The sequence below is a fragment of the Chinchilla lanigera genome, unplaced genomic scaffold (assembly GCF_000276665.1).
Source record: "Chinchilla lanigera isolate Chin_1 unplaced genomic scaffold, ChiLan1.0 scaffold00110, whole genome shotgun sequence".
Taxonomy (NCBI): domain Eukaryota; kingdom Metazoa; phylum Chordata; class Mammalia; order Rodentia; family Chinchillidae; genus Chinchilla; species Chinchilla lanigera.
The window spans coordinates 3439401-3461644 of NW_004955511.1; the positions used below are offsets into that span (position 1 = coordinate 3439401).

Here is a 22244-nt window from a genome sequence, read left to right on the forward strand (position 1 = left end):
TTTTTATTCTGGTAGCATCCAATTACAGAGCATCAGACTGCAACAGGAACTCAGAAATGAGCTGAACTGTTGAAAAAATAATAGATTTACCAAACTTAAGGGTACGGAGATATGCAATCATTTAACCCAGAAGACAAATATCTCCTCTCATAGCCCTCGGAAAAATCACTGCCGTTCTCCGAACCTTTATATGCTGGTAGTTATGTTAGACAAGAACCAAAAGTATAGAAGAGGGTGCAGGCTCTCTAAAGAAAGGTATGTTTATTCAGGTTAAAGTCCAAGCAATTTATCTACTGAAATGTTCCATTCTTCTGTATGTAAGACAGCTTTATTACTTTACACCAAAATTGTCCCAGCACTTTAGCAGGAGGAGTTGGAGAGTGTTAAGGTGCTCGGTCGGTCAGTGTGAGTGGGATGTGGGGGTGCTGGGTGGAGGGCTGGGAGGACTTAACCCTACATCACCTGACTCTTGGCCCAGAGCACCTATCCTTAAAATTATAACTTCACTGAAACATGAATAAAACTACTGAAACATCCTCTGCCAGTATTAGAAAATTACATGTTCATAAAACAATTTCAATGTTTAAATGTTTAAGGAGATAAAAATACCACTTACCTTTCATCATTCCACAAATACTGCATACATTACAAAATTATCACATGGTAAGCCATAAATATGTACTATTATAATCACTAATAAAAAAAAACTTTCAGGGGGCTAGGGATTTAGCTCAGCGGCAAAAGCGCCTGCTTGGCAAGCGCAAGGTCGTGAGTTCGGTTCCCGGTACCGGAGAAAAACAAAAACAAAACAAAACAAACAAACAAAAAAAACTTTCAAACCTACAGACCAAAAATGCAGAACACAATACTATGCATTCTAGTTGAAAAATATCATAAATGAAGGTGTGATTCTTATGCCACATTTAATAGTGACTGGAAGCTGTCTCACATTTGAAAATAGGGAGGTAAAAGTTAAGCACATTCAACTCTCTGCTTTGATTGTCTACTTTAAACCTCATCAAGAATCCAGCACAGCACAATGTTTCATGTTATTCCTTGTGAAGAGTAAGCGTTCCTTCCTAAATGAGACATTTCAAAGTGTTGCTTTTTATAATTTCTAATAGCAGAAATGACCACTGTTCTTGGCAATGAAAGAACGGAAATCCGCCAGAACTTGAGTCACGATGGCATTTAGGGCCAAGGGAAAGTTTATCCCGCCCCCTTTCTCCCCACACTCAGAGATTAAGGGTGAAGTCTGTAAAGTATTCTCCAAAGAGCACTTTTCACTTCTTTGTTCCTCAGGCTGTAGATCAGGGGGTTCAGCATGGGGATGACTACAGTGTAGAACACAGAGGCGATTTTGGCCGTGTCCATGGCCTGCCCGGAGCCAGGCTGCAGGTACATGAAGATGATGGTGCCGTAGAAGATGGACACGGTGGTGAGATGGGAAGCACAGGTGGAGAAGGCCTTCTTCCATCCCTCGGCAGAACGCATGCTTTGAATGGCAACGTATATGAAGAGGTAAGAGATGAGGATGACGAGGAGGGTGAAGAAGACGTTAAAGCCCACAACAAAGAACACAACCAGCTCGCTGATGCAAGTGTTGGAGCATGCAAGAGCCAGGAGTGGGGGGATGTCGCAGAAGAAATGATTAACTTCGTTAGACCCACAGAAGGAGAGTCTGAAGGTGTCCACTGTGTGGATTGAGGCATTGAGGAAGCCACAGACATAGGAACCGACCGTCAGGAAGGTGCACACTCCTGCTGTCATGGTGGTGGTGCAGTGGAGAGGTCTGCACACTGCTGCGTGGCGGTCATAAGCCATGGAAGCCAGAAGGTAGCACTCAACGGTGGTGAAGCCCACGAAGAAGAAGAACTGAGCGGCACAGCCGTTGTAGGAGATCGCCTTGTCTCCTGACTGCAAGGCAGCCAGCACCCTGGGGGCCACAGCTGAGGAGTAGCCCAGATCGACAAAGGAGAGGTTACTGAGGAAGAGGTACATGGGGGTGTGCAGGTGGGAGTCCGAGTGAATGATCACTATCATCGCCCCATTCCCCACCACAGTGATGAGGTAGATGAATAAAAATACCAGGAACAGAGGAACCTGCAGGCTGGGCTCATCTGTTAATCCCAAGAGAATGAACTCTGTCGTTTCCGTGCTATTCTCCATTGATGTCAACTTGAATCTCACCTGGTAATTAAAGAAAAAGGCCAATGCAAAGCAGATGAAACTACAAGAGGAAGGCAGAATGACATAGAAATAGAAGACTAACATATATCGGTAATGTACCACCTGTAAGACACACCTAGACCCTGGCACTTTATTATAGCATTTACTCCTATGAGATAGGTGCTGTTGTGCCCATTTTATAGATGAGAAAGTTCAGATTCAAGAACCTTAATCTTGACAAAAGTATGTCATTCGTAGAGATCAAAATCAAAGTTCACCCCTTTGTATTGTTAATCCAAAGTTCACACCAAGATTCTACACATATACATGATACAAATATATATTACGCTGTAGATGTGCCTGGAGATATCATTGCTGAGATTTCACTCAATGTTAAAGACTCAGAAAGAGAAAACTGTTAAGTAAGAAAAATGAATCCATCATGCCTTATCTTCCCCATCCCCCTTCAATAATAGAGGCTCACTAGACATTTCTTGAAATTTTCTATGCACAGATAATTAAATAATCGTAATTTTAAAAATCCTAATGTCTTACTGTATGGTAGATGCTACTCCAATGGCTCTAGTTCATTTAACTCAATCTTCACATCAACACTTGGGGGATAATTCTGTTCTTTTCCTCATTTTACACACGTGAAAACTGTACATGTGACAATACTCTACTCCTCTGTGTCCAGTTTTTATTTTATCTATGTACGTAATGTTCTCTCTCTCTCTCTCTCTCTCTCTATATATATATATATATTTTTTTTTTTTTTTTTTTTTAAGTTTTTGGGTTTTTTTTCCGGTACCAGGAATCGAACTCATGACCTCATGCTTGCCAGGCAAGCGCTGTGCCACTGAGCTAAATCCCCAGCTCCCCTAATGCTCTATAATTTAAGACAGTGCATTGAATGGAATGACAAACGTGACAGATGCCCTATTGTTCTCTTGTTTATCTGAGCCCATACTCCCTGCTTAGACTTAGACTTAGAATGAAAAATATTCAGAAACAGCAACGAGTTTAGAGGCGGTCAGGCCTGGAGGAAGGCTGTGTCCTGATTTTAGAACACTCTCTCCGCCCTCCTGCCTTTGCCTAGTTTAAGCACTCGCAGGCTTTCCCAGCCTCTGTAGCGGAGTGGGTGGTGGAAGCAGGTGCAGCTGAAGGAAGAGAGGAAATGCATGATGAGAGGAAGGCAAAGGAGAAACGGGCATTAGAAGGAGAAATTGCTTTAAGCCAGCTTGGCCTTGCCTTGCCTTGGAGAGCACCTACAGCCAAAGACTGGAGGAGCCCTTAGCAAGTAACACAAAGGAAGAGGGTGGCCCAGCCTGACTGCGTAACTGACTCCGCAAGAACCACCTCAGCCATCCCTGGAAGCTGAGAGGGAGGTCCTGCTCCCACTCTACCTCCTGGCCCCCACTATCTGCCTGTTAAACAACACTGCAGTAGCAGCCTTCTACCGTCTTCTCACATTCATAGAACAAATTCACAAAATTTTACATTTGTCAGCCTTTTTTTCACTTGTTCATAGATTTCCAGCTGAGCAGCAGCACTTCCTCTTACTTTTACCCAGCCTTTCTCATCTTTTTTCTTTTGACTTTTGACACATTCATATAGTTCCTAACAGCGGAAACAAAGCGCTGTAATCTACGGTGAGCAGCCTGATAACACATAGGCGGTATCACTCACAAGTCGCATAACTACTGAACTGTATTGGTGTCCACTTTTCTGGGGCCAGATTTCTCCACACCGGCATCACCAACATTACTGACTGGGCAGTTCTTCATCTATTGACAATTAATATTCAAGACACTTCTGTGCTCTCTTGCTGAGCAGCTCTTTCCCTTTGTGCGTGCAGCTGCTGTTGGTAAATGTGTCTGGATTCGGGGCAGCAGGGAGAATTCGGTGTCAGAGTGTAGAGAAAAGGCCTCCTTTACCCAGTGTCATCTCTGAAGCATCACAGGGTCTGAATCCAAAACGTAATACTGCACAGTGGTACCTCAGTTCACAAACTTAACTTGTTCCACAGATGGCCACCCGTGGCTGTGTTTGTCACCCAGTGCATAGTTCGAGACAGGAAGCAAAATTTACTGAACTCTTCCGTCTGCCACCCGAACTGTTCGTGAACAGAAGTGTTTGTGAACTGAGGTGTTGCTGTATTGCTGTTATTTCCTTTCCCGTCCTGCATGAGCCTGGAATAAATATCACAAGGAGCCTTGAAAGAAAAAGAACATTGGAAAATGTCTAATGGAAGTTTATTGAACTAAAAAAATAAAATTTAGGGCTGGGGATTTAGCTCAGCGGCAAAGCGCCTGCCTGGCAAGCACAAGGTCATAAGTTCGGTTCTCGGTACTGGAGAAAAACCAAAAAAAAATTAAAAACAAAAAAATAAAATTTAAGGGGTTTCTATTGCTACAAAGAGAGAAGGAGACTAAATCATCCAGATGTCTGGAAATAGAAATATTTCATCAAAGCTTCTTCTGAAGAGCCTGGAAAAACCACTCCCAACCACTACACCTCTTTGGGGGAAGTCCAGATAAGATCATCAGTAGAATTACTAAATTCCACGAAGGAAGAAATGCATCTGTTTGTCTCTGTGAGTGTTCGCTGCCTTATCACCCACTGGCCACGCTAGTGGCAGGCACACAGTAGGCTTAAACGTCTGGCAAGTGAACGAATGAACTAGAATCTCAGAAGTTGCGTTAGGGTAGTAGCTTCAGTGGTGCTTGCTTACTTTGGAATGGTAGGGAAGTTTCCCTGTATCAAAAGAACACAAAGTACAATCATGTGTGGGAAAATCCAGCCACCATAATCTGCTCCACAGCACAAACAAGTGTATCTCTATGAAATCATAAGCCAGTCATATGAACTTGTTTCCCAGACTGTAAAGCCAGTTGGTACCAACATCCCAACCAGCAATGACTATGTCAACGGCTGCCTAGGAAACAGCGAGTCAGAATCACCCACAGAAACTCCTCTCCTCTGAGCCTGTGAGACGTTGCAGAGGAGCTTGCAGAAAATGGAGTTAAGAGCCCTTTCAGCACACACTTGCGCCACTCTCTCCTAGCTAAGCCTATTATTTCTACCCACAGTGTGAAGAATGTGGCTTTAGGAGAAAGTCAGGGAAAACATACCTACGTCCTTGGGAGTTATGAGATCTTAATTCAGAACTGCCTTCAAGGGCTGAACTTTTTGAAGTCTAAAAGGAAAAGAAAATCTGTTTGGTCTCTGAAGGCCTTGGATTTCAAATAGTAAAAGATTTCCTGAGGCTATGTAATAAAAGCATGCAGGCGGTTCTGCTGCTGTTACAGTTTTCATGGGCCCCAAAATGACTCACACCGACCTGGATGAGCAGCCTGGGGTGCGTGAGAAGACGGTACTTACCTGGAGTTAGGGTCCTCTGGAGAGAAGTTCCCCAAGGCCTCAACTCCAATCCATGGCTCAGCGATGTGTAAACAAGCAGTTAAAACAGTCCCTTCCTGAGGGAACTGAAACATTACTATGATGTGAACAATGCTCTAAGACCCTTCCCCCAGGGGGCAGAAAGGTGCCTCCATCCCTCGGGTCACAGGATAAACTTATTCACTGGGAATTTTCATCACAACTACTCTCCGAGTATGAGCTGCAACCACGCAGCGCTCGGCCCTACCCCGCACTAGGAGTTGGCAGTGTCTGTAAGACCAAGGGTTGAGGAATTTTTAAACGGGCCATTCACGGATAATAAACTGCATCAAAATCTCCATTTTGTTTAATCCCAGCCTTGACTACAGAGCTCCAAATTCAAAGAGCTTTGTGAAGCAAAACACTTTCAGGAAATTGTTTTCCAGTCAACTTGATTTGGGATGAGTTTAAACTTGGAGCTTACAAGAAGCAAAGGATTCGGTGTATTTCATTGATGTTAATTTACTGAATTATTAGACAACAACTGCCTCTTGCATGCCAAGGTCTTTGTTATATGTATGTGGTCTTTCACTTAAATTCGACCCAAGTCTATGAGAAATTATCTCTCCAATTTTACAGATGTGAAAGCTTCAGTCTATACCTAATATATAGCTCTTTTTCTAACAGTGTTCTCCAGTAAAAGGAAGCAGGGTTCCTTGGAGAAATGACTGCTTTTAGGACAGGAAGATGGAATGCACCAGACAAGCCTATAGAGCCTTGTAGTTTCAGCAAGGAAATGCCAAAGTCTATCTGACCCAAGGTCTCTATACCTTTTCACGGCTTACTTCTCTTTTGGGAGTTCAATACAGAAAAGCAAGGATGCTCTTAGACTCTACAAAAAGATCACCAGTAGAATTACTATTTCTCTCAGAGTCTCCCAAGTGCATATCCCAGTTTCAAAAATGTTGTCTATTTACTAGCTTTTTCCTGTTTCTCAAGAAAATATTTCATGCAAAAATTTATTGTTCAGATAAATTATTTTTTTATAAAATTAACAAAGAAAAAGTGGTAATGTCATAGTAAGCTAGATAATATAAGCCCAGAGACATTCTCCCACCTCTGTTAGAATTATTTTTCTACCAAACATTTAATTAGGAACTAATACCAATTCTTCATGATCACTTCCAAAAAAGTAGAATAGGGAAAATGTACCCGTTCTTTCTATGAGGTCAGTTTTATCAGATAATAGAAACATCATGAGAAATAAAGCAATAGATTATTTTCTATTTTGAATATAGGCAGAGACAATTCAATACCACTGGCAAATTCATGGTAAACATCACAAATGTATTAGACATTGCATTCAAGCGGGTAATCTCACAAATACAAGTGAAGTCAGAATCAACCAAGCAAGGCATAACAAAACAAAGTGTGAAAATTATTTCAATAGACAGAGAAAAGCTTTTGAGAAATCCAGTGTCCATTTTTATTACTGTATGTTTATAGCACGCAATAGTTACCTTCATTTGGGGGAACTGGCAAAGGTATGAAACATATCTGAATCATGTTTGATCTCCCTTCCCCACTGGCTGCCCTATCTCCAGACATCTGCCTTTAGTTCCTCCTCCTCTTTGTCATTTATTTATATTTTAGGTTTCTGTGGCAGTTAATCTCCTGAGGCACATGTCCAACTCTGAAGACCTAGATTTCCTCCTTGTTTTCTAACTTTATTAGTACAAAAATAAAAAATAGGAAAAGAAGAAGGAGAGACCTAAGGGGAGAGAGAAAAGAGAGTGAGGGGGTGAGAAGGGAGAGGGATGAGAAGAGAAACTTCACCTGTAGACTCAGCGCCTAACAGCTGAAAGAATCTCATCCGAACACCTGGTCTGTGGAAGACCGTCACCCTCTGCTCTGTGGGAACTAATGTTCTAAAAACTTGAGCTACCTAAACTGACAGCTATTAATACTGTCAAGTACAATAACCCTGGGTTTTGGCACGTGAGAACAGACTCCACCACTGACTGAATGCAAAACTTAGATCAATGATTAATCTGTTTGAATCGCCTCTATTTCTTCTGGCTCTGGATATATTGGCTTCCTTTTCCTCCCAAAGGCTCTGGACTCCTGGGGGACACTTGTGATGTGTCGCCTTTGACGCCTTCCCTGTTTGGTCTCCTCAGGAGTTCTACGCCACTGTTCACGTCTGAACAGTTACCCCTGGGATTCGGGTCACAGAGAGGGCGACAAGAGCAGGGCAGTTAGCCTGACTTGAGTGAGCGCAACCGTCTGTCCATCCATAACCTTGAGTTAATGCTGCCACCTTGAGGCTATTTCCAGCTTTTCAAGGAGTGAGCCATTCTCAGCGGCCGCGCTAGAGAGAAAGGCAGACTTGCCTTTTTTTTTTTTTTTTTTCTCCTTTACCGGAACCCGAACTCAGGACCTTGCGCTTGCCAGGCAGGCGCTTTTGCCGCTGAGCTAAATCCCCAGCCCCCAGACCCCAGACTTCCCTTCTGCAGCAGTGATCAGTAACTTCGTAGAGGAAAACCACGGTGGGATTACAAGAAGAACGAGAAGTTGGCACTCTGTCCAGAAAGTTCACTTCCTGGCCACATCCCCTGGTAGCACCTCTTGGATTTGACAGCCGAGCTGGTGAGTTCCTCAGGCACCACGGCCCAGGCTACTATTGCAAACATCTAATTTTTTCGACGTCTAACCTGAGAGTCACAGAAGTAAAGTAGCTGCCTAACGCCACACAAGGAGGTAGCAGTCTAATGGAAACCCATGGCTCGAAGACTGCCGATAGCTCTGTCCATCGATTTCTCCAGTTTCCCGCATGTTGTTGGCTCCTCGGCTCCATCCAAGTATCTGCACTGTCTGAAGGTCTTCACCTCCTTCACCAAGAAGAGGGCTATCTAACGCTAGCTCCGCTTCGAGCTCTCCATTTGGACATCACAGGCACATGGGACATACTCTGCTCATTCCTCACTATCATCCTCTTCACACTTCCTGCCTCTCCTGCACTTCCTTCCTCTTCTCCAACAGTTTCTCCTCCACTTTTATGTCATTTCTCCTTTTAAAATTTTTTTTCTAATTCCCTCATATGTGAGAAAACCTGTGACATTTGACTTCCTGCATCTGATTTAGTTCACTAAACATGAAGATCTCCAGTTCTACCCAGTTTCCTGCAAATGGCATGATTTCGTTTTCTTTATGGCTGGGTAATATTTCACCATGCATACAATTTCATTTATCTGTTGACAGGCACCTAGGTTATTTCCATAGCGTAAGCGACTGTGACTGCGCCGCGGTAAACATAGGTATGTGGGGATCTCCACAGTATGCTAATTTTAATTCCTCTGGGGGTGTGCCAAGTGGTAGCTCTATTTTTAGTTTTTTGAGAAAATCCATGCTGATTTCCACAATGCCTTACTAATTGATGTTCCCACCAGCAGTGATAAACAATTCCTGCCTCTCCACACCCTCACCAGCCTTTGCTGACTTGGGTATTCTTGATGATAGGCTTTCTAAGGGGCAAGATGCAGTCTCAAATAGTCTGGATTTGCATGAAAGATGTTGAACTGAACTCTTTCATGTATTTATTGACCATGAGCAGTTCTTCTTTTAAGAATTAACTGCTCGATTCATTTGTCCATTTATTGATGGGGTTACTTTTTTTCTTGGTATTGCATTGGATGGAAAGCGGAGCATGCGTAGGGGGCGCTCGGGGGACACGCCGGAAGCTGGGAGCATTGACGCAGGCAGCCTGGTTCCTGCCCTCTGCCTGGGCTCCCAACCCACTGTGCAGAAACCATTCACGCCTTCTTGTCGCATCTCCCCTCCTTGATACTCTAAGCAATCTAGCTTTAAAAAAACATATCAGCTTTTGTGGCTCTCTCAAACCACGAATCATCCTACTTTGTATTCGCGCAGACCCGCAAGTGTCTATTCCTCTCCTCTGGCACACAGAAACTACCTGATTTCTGATAAACTACCCGACTTCTCCGCCTCCCGTGCTCTGTGCGTTTTCTCCTTACCTTCCTTCATGCTGCTCCCTCGGGTTGCAGTGGCCTAGTTTTGTCCCCTTCTGTATCTCTTTCACTTAGAAGTTCAAATTAAAGCCAGCTCCACGGTGAAGTTGTCCTCTGAGGTCAGGAACAGCGTATGAGTGCCCTTCTATTTATATCCCTTTCCCAAGTTGTCTTGTCTTGTTAGTTGCTCGCATTAGTCCTCCTTTTACTTCCTTTTATTTCTTTTCCCAGAGCCTATACTCTCCCACATTCCTTCTTATTCCACTACCTTGACCTCTGCTTCCAGGAAAGAAACCATCCTCTGTGCACAAGGCAGACCCAGGTACTGCCCGTGTGGCCTCCCTGGGCTATAGATCCCTCTTGGAGGGCAGAGACTGTGGCTTACTCCTCCAGGGCTGAGATAAATGTTAACACCTGGCTTAATAAAGTCTAGATAGACATCAGTCACCTCAGTAGACAACCAAGACCCCACATCATCACCTACCTGAAAAGTTCTTTAATTTCTCCATGGTTATATGATTTACTTCTCATTAAATCACTATTACCTAAGCAATCCGCAAGACGCTTTGCGTCAGTTCAGCCTTTTCTCCTTTCTTTCCCTGGCCTTGGCCAAAGCCCCTTTGCCTCCCCAGATCTAAACCCTGGGATCTGGACACCTACTCCCCTTTCCGGGCTCTCAATCAAACACCTCTAGCAGTCCCACTAAAGCCAGATCACCCCATCCCTCCCAGGGCCAATACCCAGTCCTTGATCAGCTCTGAGGGGACTAAAGCCAATTATCTCTCTCGCCTGACCAATCCCCACATCTGTCAGGCTGACCAGACTTCCAAAACGCACCCCAGTGCTTTCTTCTTACTCTCCTCCTGTTTCACAGATAAAGAGGCCATTTTATTATACGTTTTCTGTGGATCTCACTCTCAAATTTTACTGCAATTCCAATGCATCAGGATAAAACCATGGCCTCAGGGATTTCTATAGCCTTAATTAACACCCCCTCCCCTGGCCTAGGATCTTTGGCCCAGTTCTGACAGGCAGCTTCCCTCAATCGGTGCAGATCACCTTCACAAAACCTCTATGTTAATTCATTCTTTACTGAACTGCTCCAGTGCTACCCTAGCCAAAGACTGGTGCTCTACATTTTGATGTCAGCAGGAACCTACATGGCCATTGCAGTCCTTCCCCGGGCCTGGATTTCCACGTCTTCGCAGACTTTTCTTTCAGTTTCCTACAGGGTCTTGTACAAGCGATCGCTAACAGTCAGATGCCAGTGCTGACTTCTCCTCGCTATAGTGCTGTTCCTCAAGATTTCTCTCCTGCTGGGCTGCCCGCCAGCCCATGTGTCCCGCAGGAAGAAGCCATGAGAACCGATGCCCATTTCTCTTTTTCTTTTCTTTTCTTTTTTATAATAACTAAAAGATGGAAATGTAAGGTTCCAACCTGGCCTGACTCTCCCCGCCCCCAGCCCGCTTGCCAGCAGAAGCCCTGGTCTCTGCGGGGAACTCAGCTCAGCACCTGAGGCTGTCACTGGCAAGCACAGGAAAGGAGATAAGATAGGACAAGGAATTTGCAGGTCCTGGGGCCCCTGGGGACATCTGAAGACTCCCAAGAATTTACACAGGACGCTGCAAGGATTCTGCCCACTGAGGTGCAAGATGGCCAGAAAACTGCCCACAGAGGTTTATTGGGATCTTCCCACCTAATGTCCCCTGCCTTCTTCTCTCCATCCCTGCAGAAGGGACACACTTCACTTTGTTCGGGGCAGCCAGTCTTGTTGAGCTGTCTGCCTGCCTGAACCCAGGTGCAGCAGATGTCACGCCATGTGGCCTCTTCACAGGCCTGGCAGTCTGCGGTTCCCCCGCGTGTTACCTATGTTATACTGTTCATCGGAGGCTTCCCTGGGATGCAGAATGGTGCCTTCAGACACTACAGCTTACTGATTCTCCAAGTCTCGTCTGAGTCTCTGTTCAGTCAGCTGGACTAGGCACAGAGACGTGAGCTGAGAAGCCCACTGCAGGAAAGTTTATTTATCCTGAACACAGCAAACTAACTTTCAAACCACGTCCCCCAGTAGTTTAAAATCATAATGTATGCTTCTCCTGGGGGAAAAAACAGAAAGCTGTTGATTTGTAGATGGATCAACCTTAAGGACTATTAGTTAAAGAAAGACAGAAATAAGAGTTTAAACGACTGCCTTGAAATATACTGTTTGCTTGGGATGAGGCATTCCGTAAGCATCACTTGACAGAGCGCATTTTCCTGAGTGGGCCCACTGAGGGCGGGTACCTCATTCCTAAGGGCAGCACTCTGAGCGCCCGCCTGCCTTCAGGCCATCTGCATGAAGAGTAGAGAATCCAGCTAGATCCTTCATCCCCAACGTCTTCAGTCTCCAGTATCTCTCTCCCTCCAGCACTGTCCTCTCCCTCCAATCACATTCAGAAAACCCTTCTGAGTACTGATCCTCCTTAGAGATATCTTCTAACCCACCTTTCCTTTCCACAAAATGTCTCCAAAGAAAGGTTCACACTCCTTGAGGAAATGAAAACAAAATTATCAAAAACTATAAGATACTCGTGAAGTAACACAAGTAGTAAGTGACGGAGCTGGGATGGAAACCTGTGGTTGAGGTCAAGATTCACACAATGAAATCCCTCCCAATTTTAAATTTCAGTGCAAATGCGTAGGTCTCAAGTGAGCCACACGCCAAAACACCACAGTTTTCCCACTGGTAAGTCTGGGATTGGCTAACGGAGTGATGCCACGTAGCCGGTAATCAGAAGGCTCCAGCGCTGGGAGTTGCACCTTTGCTGCTCAATTATTTTAAATAAATGATCATGAAGAATTCCCTAGGATCCTGTAAATAAGTGATTGTAAAGAATTACAGCTTCAGCAAACTGCTGTGTACCTGGACTGAGTGACAGCACTTGGGAGGCTGAGGCAGGAGGATCACTGTGAGTTTGAGACCAGCTGGGGCTGCAAAGTGAGCTCAAGGCCAGCCTGAACTGCATAGTGAGACCTTGTCTCAAAAAGACAGAAACAAACAAACAATAAAGATTTCCCTGGGAATTTCCCCTGGACTGTGGTTAGACAAGGAGGGAGTGACAATCCTGACATTGAGAGGCCCCTGAACTCTTATGACCGTGTGTCCTTGACCCGGGTTAGCTGTTTTCTCTCTATAGGAAACAGCTAACGGGGTGGATTTCCCGTGCCATGGAAATCAGTCACCTTGAGTGTTACTTTGTCGATACGTTGCTAGGAAGGAAGATTATGAGCTCAAATTCAAACTCTTCCCTTAATCTCCCAGCACTTTCAATTCCATCGGCTTTCATCCTGAGCTTTAAAAAATGATCTCTAAAACCATACAAAAACAACGGAAAGCCTGCCACTGTTTCACAGTCTCCACGGCAATGCCAGAGATGGGCGCTGTGCTGACACCTCCACAAAGCTCTTGGACTATTTTGTTAATGCCTCTACGTGGGGTACTTGGCAGTTTACAAAGCCCTTTCTCACTTAGCATCTTGGTTAATCCTCACAGCAAACCCTCGTGAGAAGAATTACTACCCCCAGTTAGCATATTACCCAGCTGAAGTTTAGAGAACGTAAGTGGCTTAGCCAACTTTACTCCGTGTGTAAGGGTTTGGCTATGCCAAGTCTCCTGTCCTTAGTACTGTACACAGACCGGCACAGCCTGGAGCAGGGGCTCACCCGGAGGCCCATGTGTCCTTCCGGTCCTTGGACATTTGCCTCGAGGTCCATGTCTCTTAGAGGCATTCATTCACATTGTTGATCCGGGCCTAAGAGGAAGCACCTCAAGCAAAGAATTAAAAACAGCGATTCTGGGTCTAGCTTTGCACTAAACCAAATGACCTGATTTTACTCATGTGAAAATCAGTCGCTTTTTCCATAGGTAAATGGAAGTAATAATCCTTCCCATCCTCGCTCCTCTTCAATCCACTCTACCACCACTACACTAGACGAGAAACGGTAAGCTTCCCAGAGCTGGGGGCGTTATAAAGCTTTGCAAATGCATGGCTTGCCACACATTCGAAACCCATCCCGATTACCAGTGATCTGCAGACGTGTGTGTGTGTGTGTGTGTGTGTGTGTGTGTGTGTGTTGTTTTCTTTTCAGCTTTCCAGCCGTAGTTCTTCTCAGCTGATGCTGTCAGCTCCCCGTCTATACCTGTTGACACTCCTAGGTGCACACGGATGCTTCCAGCTTAAAGTGTCTGTGACAAAGGAGGACTCTCCTTGGCCACAGAAGCACATGCAGCTTGCACACAGAAAAGGCCAGAGGAGACAGTGGTGCGGAGGGCGGGCTGGCTGACACCTCTTGTTCTACCGCCAATTTCAGGGTCCTCAGAACTGTCGAGCGGAGCTGCAGCTGCCCACGCAGTGACGTGGCCACAGTGCACACGAGTCGGCTGCTGTCCCTTAACCGTCTCTGTTTCCCACGCTGCTACCTGCCCGTCCGGAGATCACTCCTGAGTAGGCCGCTGTGCACAGGCCGAGGCTCAGGACTGGCTCTCAGGAAAACCCAAAAGAAGAGACCCCTGAGGAGAAGTGACAGCTTCAGCAAACTGCTGTGGACCGGGGCTGAGGGACAGGCCTTATTCTTCCTCACAAAAGTATCATGTGTGTCACCCTTTTTATTTCCTGTATTGTCTCCCTTACTGAAATCTCCGGACATTTCATCTTGCCAACTCACACGTTCGCCTACACACCCCGCAACTCCACCGCCGCCACCTTCGCTACTTTCCCTGGCCTTCAGAAGTTTTAGATTATCTTAGGAGAATCTCTCTCTCTAAGCTCCTCATTTTGTTTTTGAGTCTCTGGAATTTCTTAATTCATATCTGAGAAATGAAAGATTACCTGGAGAGGGAAAATCATATCTTCCAAGTGTCATTGAACGTAATGGAAATCATCGCCTTCAACGTCCTACACGGGCAAGTGTCCCTAAGATCTCTCAGAATCACCGAAAATGTCTTCTTTAGCTCTCTTGTATGCCAAATTTTCATCACGTAGTAACCTGTGAGGACGTTATGGCTGAATGTATGTGGCCCCCAAGTATAACGCCCAATGTGATTGTATTTGGAATAAGGGAGGAGTTACAGCTAGCGGGGTGTTGTGGCTTCTATTTGGGTGTCACCCCAGAGCTCTCCCACCATGCTTTCTGTCTCTTTGGAGCCGGATGACTGTGGACTGAAATGTGATCCAAGATGATCCTCCCCTCCTTTAGACTGAGAGTGTCAGGTACTTTGTCCCAGTGATGAGGAAAGTGACAGAGACGAGGAGTTCGTAAGAGTGGGGCTCTGATTTGATAGGGTTAGTGCCCTTAGCAGAGACACCTCAGAGCTTGTTCTGTGTGTCTGTCCCTCTATCCTCCCTCTCTCTCCTCAGGGGAGAACACGGCCAAAGGCAGCTGTGTGCCAATCAACAAGAGAGCCACACCAGAAAGCAACCCTGCCGGAACTCGACGTGGGATTTCTGGATGTGTGAGAGGATAAATATCTGTCCTTTACGACATTCGGTCAATGATATTATTGTCATAGAGACCAAGCAGACCAAGACCCACTATAAAAAGAAATCCATTTCTCTTATAATTTTCCTTTATGTTTACAAGCAAGGCACTATATCAAAATTTTTATAATTATTGTCAGTACAAGCATATGGAATTCAAGTAATATTTAATCATTTTCTAATAATAAGAACAAGATAAAGAGGAACAAATCATATAATTTCTGAAACATTTTTGGATATCAGAAATGGTAGCATCCTCTTCTCTTTCCCCTTAGTAATTACAACACACACTATTCAATTTCCCTGGCAAGTTGGACAGGAATAGGCTTCGTTCTAAACATATGAACTATTCACAGGATGTTTTAACCTTAAAATACAAAACATTTTAGTGCTCTGGTGTAAAAAACATTGAGAAATGATCAGATACTGTTTCATCTACTGGGTTTTTTGTGATGACCTGTAAGGTATATTTTATGCCCACACTGAGTTTACTGAATTTATTTTTTTCATTTTCATTTACTCTCTCTTCCACTATACTTTAAACTGAAAAGAGACAGAATGTTCTGCCTACAGAACCCATGACAAAATCTCAACTCAAGTCAGTTTAAATTTAAAATAAATAAGTATAAATTTTTTGAAAATAATTTATATGCCAACATAATTTCCCAGTTGAAGGAGAAGGTACTGACAGGGTAGACTGAGTGGCTTTCAAAAGAAAATGCAGCCTGTCCATTCCTCAGTTCTGCTTCTTTGTGTTGGCTTCTTAACTCAGGGAGGCTCCCTTTAAATGATGATAAAATATTTCTCAAACTGGGCATGGTGGTGCCTGAGATCCCAGCACTCTAGGAGGCTGAGGCAGGAGGATCACAAGCTCAAGCCCACCCTGGACAATCTATGACTTACGGAGATGCAGTCTCAAAATTTAAAAAAAAAAAAAAAATTAAAAAGGGTTGGAACTATAGCTCATTATGAAGATCCTGGATTTTTTTAAAAAGCCATTTCTTTGTAGTGATAGGTTTTTATTAACTTCACAGGTAGAATCCCAAAACATGAACATACTCCTTTCCCAGTAAATACGGCAGAGGCCCTAGGGTGCAGTGTGATCAGCCTTGCTTGCTAAGGGAACATGTCCACCTCTATCCGGGCACTTAGTCCAGAACAAACAGTGCCCTGGGGGCTCAGATTTGGCACCGTGTCCATTCCAGGAGTGCAGCATAAAGTCAGCCCTCCCTAAACACAAGCACAAACAGTTCCTTGCAGAGAAACTAGACTCAAGGGGCAGCGGAGAGAGAAGCTGAGAAATTCCCTCCCGTCCTATTTCACATCTCCACCTACGTTCATTTCACCTTGCTTCGTCAACATCCTGAAGTTCAAAACATTCCAATCCAAAGTGAATTCTCCTCTGAATTAAAGTTTAGAGAAAGTCTTCCACATTTTGGGTTGGTTCTTTCTCAGCTATGGGAACTTTTCCATCAGAAGGCAGGGTACTTATTTCATGCACAAAAGTTATTCCCAGAATACACCATTGTTAAGATTTAGTGATATCCAAATGGAACATCACTCAGCTATAAAGAAAGATAAACTCGAGGATTTTATATGTAAATGGTCACAACTAGAGACCATACTCCTAAGTGAAATAAATCAGACCTGCATGTGCAAGTACCGCATTGTCTCACTAGTGTAAAACCTGAAAGAGTTAATAAAAACTCAGAGGTATGATAGACATTGTGAAATGATAGGAAAATGCTCAAGGGTAAAGGGCAGCTGGGATGGGAGAAGGGAGAAGGGAAAGGAGGAGAAAGTTTGTATATATGTATATACAGGATCGTTAACATAGTTGATCTACTGTCTTCTATTTCTTTGCTGAAAAAAACTGTCAGTGAGTCCTTGATTGATCAATATTTCATGTCTTTATCTGTTTTCCTGAGAAACCACTTTGAAGATATCAATATGTAATACAACAAGCACTGTTAATTTCCTACCACTTTGTTTGTAAGTCTGTATTGTCTGTACTGTTCTTTTGCTATTTTGTAAAAGCTTGTCTGTCTGTTAATATTTTCCCCCTTTTATTTTTAAAATTAAAAAAAAAAGATTTAGTGATACCCGGTACAGGGAGGGAAGATGGATTTACCTCGGCAGGACGCCAGGAAGCACATGCAGCTAGCTGAAGCTCATGACCGTGGCCCTAAACTCACTGGGAATATTAACCTGCACGCTATAGAGCTATCAGATCTGGGGTGCAGAGCCTCCATCAACTGCCTCCCTCCTTACAAAATAAGCTTGAGACAGCACTGCCTTCTGGAAAAACCATACATTTGCAATAAGAACAAGGCAAGCCCCAGCTCTCATCTGAGAGTTCTTCCTTCTTTCATACTGTGGATCCTACTGGATTTCCTTTTCCCCTTGGAGCTCGGGGTTCCTGGCACCTAGGTGCTGCACTGCTGGAGACTTTTCCAGTCTTACATTTAAGCAGCCCCTGCCACTGACCTTACTGAAGGCCGGCTTCTGTCTAAGACACTCTCCTCTAAAGTAAGCTGCCATGCTGTCTCATTTTTACTTCAGCGGGAAAACTCTTTTTTCAGATTCCCAAGCTGAAGCTGTCGCGATGCTTCTTTGTGCTGTGCCCCTGGAGGAAGCCAGTACTTCGGCTGCACGTCCTTGTGACACCGCCATTCCTGGCTCGCCTCTGCTTTCGAATTCTGCAAAGCTCTCAGCCTAGAAGTTCCTTCAAACCACCGGCAACACCTACTTGCCTACCTGCTGTGTGGCTCTGAAACTCAGGGACTCTGGTAGTTTCTCCTCTGAGGTTGTGAATTCAAGAATTTGCACTCACTTCCTCCTTGACAATGCCCACATTTGCAAGCATTCACCTCTCTCCCACAGAGTTCTCATGTTTCCAGGACACTGCATCCTGCCTGAAATGGGGAGTGGTCCGGTGTGGCTGAAGCCAAGCTGCAGGGTCTGTTCCCCCAGCCAAAAAGTCACCAGTGGGTAAGAGCCCTCAGCTAGTCCAGCTAGGATCAGTTGCATGGCTTTTGCTTGTAAAAGCAAGAGAAAAGCATGTTTTCTGCCCCTACTGGTTTTCTGCCCCTACCCCTATGAGCCTGTGCCTGGCAGCCAGCTCACAGCTATCAGACAGCCCATGAGAAAAGGGCATGGAAAGCAGCGGCTGTCCTTATCGAAGGACCACCGCGAGGACTTGCGTTTGCATTATAGAGTAATTGACAGAACTCTAATTGACTCAACTCACCGAGAAACTCCTCTCTGAGAACAGAGTTCTGTGTCTATGGCACGGTCCCTTCTTACACACACACACACACACACACACACACACACACACGTACTCACTGCTGGAAAGGCCCTGTCCGGCGAGCGCAGGTTTTATTTTCCCCCAAACCCAGAAGTTACTCAGAACCAAGACTAAATAGGTAGGTGATCAGTCTGAGTAATAGCACTTTTGAGTTTTTAAAACCGAGGAGAACTTTTTACTTGGGAGTGATTCCCTTGCTGCCAAAGTTTTGGCTCCCAAGCACTTTTTTTTTTTTTTTTTTCGAGCAAATATAACCACTTACTTTTACTGTGAGAAGAAAATGTTTTCATGTCTTCCTTGCATCTTAGTGAGTGCTGGCTTTTTTCTGGCATTCTTAAATATTTAGATTCTTAAAAAATCTCAGGAGTAGCTAGTTGTGGGGGGGTGCTTTCACACCTGAACATTCTGAACATTCCTTCCTCAGGGATAAAATACCGAGTTTACTTTGTGGAATTGCCAAGGTAACCAGGACCCCTGCACGTTAACACCTGCGTGTGACGTCACGGCAGGAGCCACAAGTACAGCGGACGATTCCAAGCCGAAAGGGTCTTTGGCTTCGGCTGGCGCACCCAGCAGCCTAACAGGATACAGGCCCAGACGGCCGCATGTCTGCGTGGCCGCACACGGATCTTCTGCACATTTGGAGTTCTTATTTTATAGAATTAGCTGCCATTATTCCTTTTAGCTCCCCAAACTGCCTCATTATATGTTCCAGCGAAGGGGCTGGATATAATAAACCTTGGCAAGAATCACTTAATCCATTTTAGTCCTCCAAGAAGTACTATTCCCATAGCAATGCGAAGATGACAGATTTGATCCTACTTTTTAAAATATCTCCAGTGAAAGAGTTTTCACCAGTAACTTAATTCAGAACCAAAGATTCTTAAACTCTGGGGTTTTTTAAAAATTGTTCTTATTGTTGTTAAAACAAATAATGACACAATTCTTTTAATAAAACCGTGGTAAGAAAGATATAGTACATGTCTCGTTGATATCTTTTTAACTAAGGATGACTCCTTGAGAAGCTTTATAGGTAAACTGACAGGATGTAAGGAAGCCAGATTCTTTAATAGCTTGTCAGGCTTTTCTACAAATTTACTCACAGTGGGGGGCTGGGGATTTAGCTCAGCGGCAAAGCGTCTGCCTGGCAAGCGCAAGGTCGTGAGTTCGGTTCCCGGTACCGGGGGAAAAAAAAAAAAAAAAAAAATTACTCACAGTGCTTTCTGAGGTAGAAATAATGAAAAGGAGATTTTTCTCTGGAACTTGGCTTTCCTAATCCAAACTAGAAAGTGATAAGTTAATCTTCTGTAACATCTTCTTTTGGAGAAGCCCCAAGAACAGCCATTTCATTTATCTTCATGAGGCAATTGTGGAGTTGACGGAAATACATGCTTCATTTTTCACTTTAGAAATGAATTCCTAAGGTCCCTCATGCAGATTTCCTCATGAGCAAACCATGAAAATCATGTTTAAAAGCACTGATGTCTTTTATGATGACTTAGTTGTTTAAACTCTCCAAAATAGAATAAAATGGGTATGGGCCCAAAATAAAATAAAATTAATGAATAAATGCCTCTGCTTTTATATTAATTTCTTTTAATTTTATAAAAAGTATATGGAAGGAAACAAGAGCTAGGATATAGATTAAATTGCACATAATGCCTACTATATAAAATGGGAAGCAGAAAGTTCATCTACCAAATCAATGACAATGAATCATTAGAACTGCAAGCCATTTTATTTATCAAAAATACCTGTTAAAATCTACTTCCTCTTGGAAAAGAGAAATACATTGAGGGGAGGTACAGAGGGCTTAGGAGTGGTACCAAGCTCTCAGCAGCAGGGAGAAAGTCACAGCAGCGGTGAGGAATTGGGAAACTAGGGAAGCCTGAGGCAGAACAACGCCAAGAGCAAAGGAGATCTGAACACAGCCATCAGTACAAGTGAAAATGGGAGTGAAAAAAATCAGTGGTGGAATGAATTATGCATGTAAAAAAAAAAAATGCATCTACAGAAGAACTAGATCTAGGCCTACATCCAAGTACCCACTTCAGGAAAGAAGGCGAGAAGCCTAAAACATAAGATGGCGTGCTCCCTCATCTATCATCCCCACAGTCCCTTGCTTGCTCACCGCCTCTGCCTTCCCTGTGAGCCTATTAAGCAGGAGGTCAGAAGAACTAAGGCACTTTTTCCGCTCTTAGTTGAAGCCTCAGAAGCAAGCTAAGAGGCTGTGGATCACTTGGGATTAGAGCGAAAAGAGCTTATTGAAGCAGGACTGGCAGTAGGTCTTGTCGTTCTGCTCCCGGAAGATGCCCTTGGACAGCTGCGTCAGGCAGAAAGCACACACGAAGTGCTCGGGGTGGAACCTGTGCCCCATGGCGCTGATGCACCGGCCGGTGATGGGCTGCCCGCACCCACGGCAGAGGGTGCCCCGGCGCTGATGGTAATGCAGCTCGCAGAACGGACGACCATCCAGCTCAAAGAAGGAGCCCGTGGAGAAACTGCTGAAGCAGTCCTGGGAGTGGAGAGAAAACAGGAAAGGAATGTGTAGTCAAGGAGGTAAAGGTCAGCAAGTCCAACTGTCGGCCTTGGAACTCCCACCAGGGACCTGCCGGTTGTAGGCATTTCCCTCAAGTCCTGGACGAACCGAGGCCAACCTGTGTGGAAGACTTCCGAGACGGCTCTCCTTGAAGGAAGAGTATTTGTCTCCATTTTGGCTAAAGCTGGCCCTACTTCCATGTACTGATACGTACAGAGCTGGCTAGGACATTTCTTTATCCCCTCGGGTGTTTTTAAGCACTGCGAAGGGCTCTAGCCAAGGTGCCGATGTGTGGCCTTAAAGCAGTGTGGCAGGCAGTGAGGCCCCGCCTACAGTTCCCGGGGAGTATGCGTGAGCTAGGCCGAGGGAGGAGTGACTGTGGCTGGGACTGAGGCTCCAGAAAGAACCGGATGTCTCAGGGCATGAAGAGGAGACATCAGAGCTGAACCACTGACCCCAAACACAAGACACTTCCTCAAACTGCGCTATGCAGGTTACTCCTTCTGCATATCTCTCTGCATAGTGCAGAGGGGCTATTATGCCTCCTACCTAGCCCCGCACACAGCACTCACCACTCCCCTATCCATTTTTTTTTTTTTTTTGGTACCTGGAATCGAACTCAGGACCTTGTGCTTGCCAGGCAGGTGCTTGTGCCACTGAGCTACATCCCCGGCCTCCTACTCACAAATTAATAAAACCCAGGTTCGGCCCTGGGTGGAGCCTTTGTTCCAGCCAGCCCTTGTTCTGACTGGACTTAGGACCCCCTTGGCTCCATGCCACTGCAGATGTGTGTTTGTCCCTTTATTCATGCTGTGGGTTGCACTAGACAGGGTAGGCTGGGATTACTTAATGGAATTCCATTAACTTTTCCCTGGGATTACAAATTTGAACTCCTCCAGACCTCGATGAGGCTGGCCAAGGGGATCTCTATAAGCCCATCCACTTACAAACTGGATAAGCACATGCTCATAGCGGATTTTGAGTCTCACTTCTCCACAAATTCCTCCCAACAGAGGAGACCCCTCTGACTCGAAATCCAAAGACAGCTGAAGGTACAGACCCCGCACACAAAGCACTCGGGGTGCCACACCGCGTCCATGGCTGACAGGTAGTTTTCCAGCACCGGGTGGTTGCAGCCATTGCACTTGGGTGAGAACATGGCCAAGAAGTCCTTCCGGCAGTACGGCTTCTTATCCTTCTCGTGGAAGCCTGGAGAGAGAAAAGCAAGGATTCAGGGTTGCAGTATGAGTCCGTAAACCCTCACGATGGCACAGAAGAGGTCAGGGTCTAACCTCTACCAA

At 44.9% G+C, this 22244-nt stretch overlaps 2 protein-coding genes across 6 annotated transcripts in view; both read right to left on the minus strand.

Annotated features, from left to right (window-relative positions):
- Positions 1-1242: 1242 nt before the first annotated feature.
- Positions 1243-5608, minus strand: LOC102029886 (olfactory receptor 1444). Its single transcript, XM_005408033.1, has 2 exons — positions 5554-5608; positions 1243-2190 (listed from the first exon to the last, which is right to left on the minus strand). Exon 2 carries the CDS (start codon positions 2167-2169, stop codon positions 1243-1245), a length of 927 nt encoding a protein of 308 aa, XP_005408090.1. The 5' UTR covers positions 2170-2190; positions 5554-5608.
- Positions 5609-20120: 14512 nt separating this feature from the next.
- Positions 20121-22244, minus strand: part of Lpxn (leupaxin) — a 40661-nt gene continuing 38537 nt past the window's right edge. For all 5 annotated transcript variants that reach the window (XM_013506480.1, XM_005408039.2, XM_013506481.1 and 2 more), the window contains 2 exons: positions 22004-22152; positions 20121-20919 (listed from right to left, as the gene is read on the minus strand). In XM_013506480.1, coding sequence (XP_013361934.1) covers positions 20650-20919; positions 22004-22152 — 419 coding nt within the window. In that variant the 3' untranslated portion in view covers positions 20121-20649. The remainder of the gene's footprint in view (positions 20920-22003; positions 22153-22244) is intronic.

Bases quoted from the DNA above. Each gene is read 5' to 3' on its own strand.
- LOC102029886 (XM_005408033.1), bottom strand. From the start codon at position 2,169: ATGGAGAATAGCACGGAAACGACAGAGTTCATTCTCTTGGGATTAACA.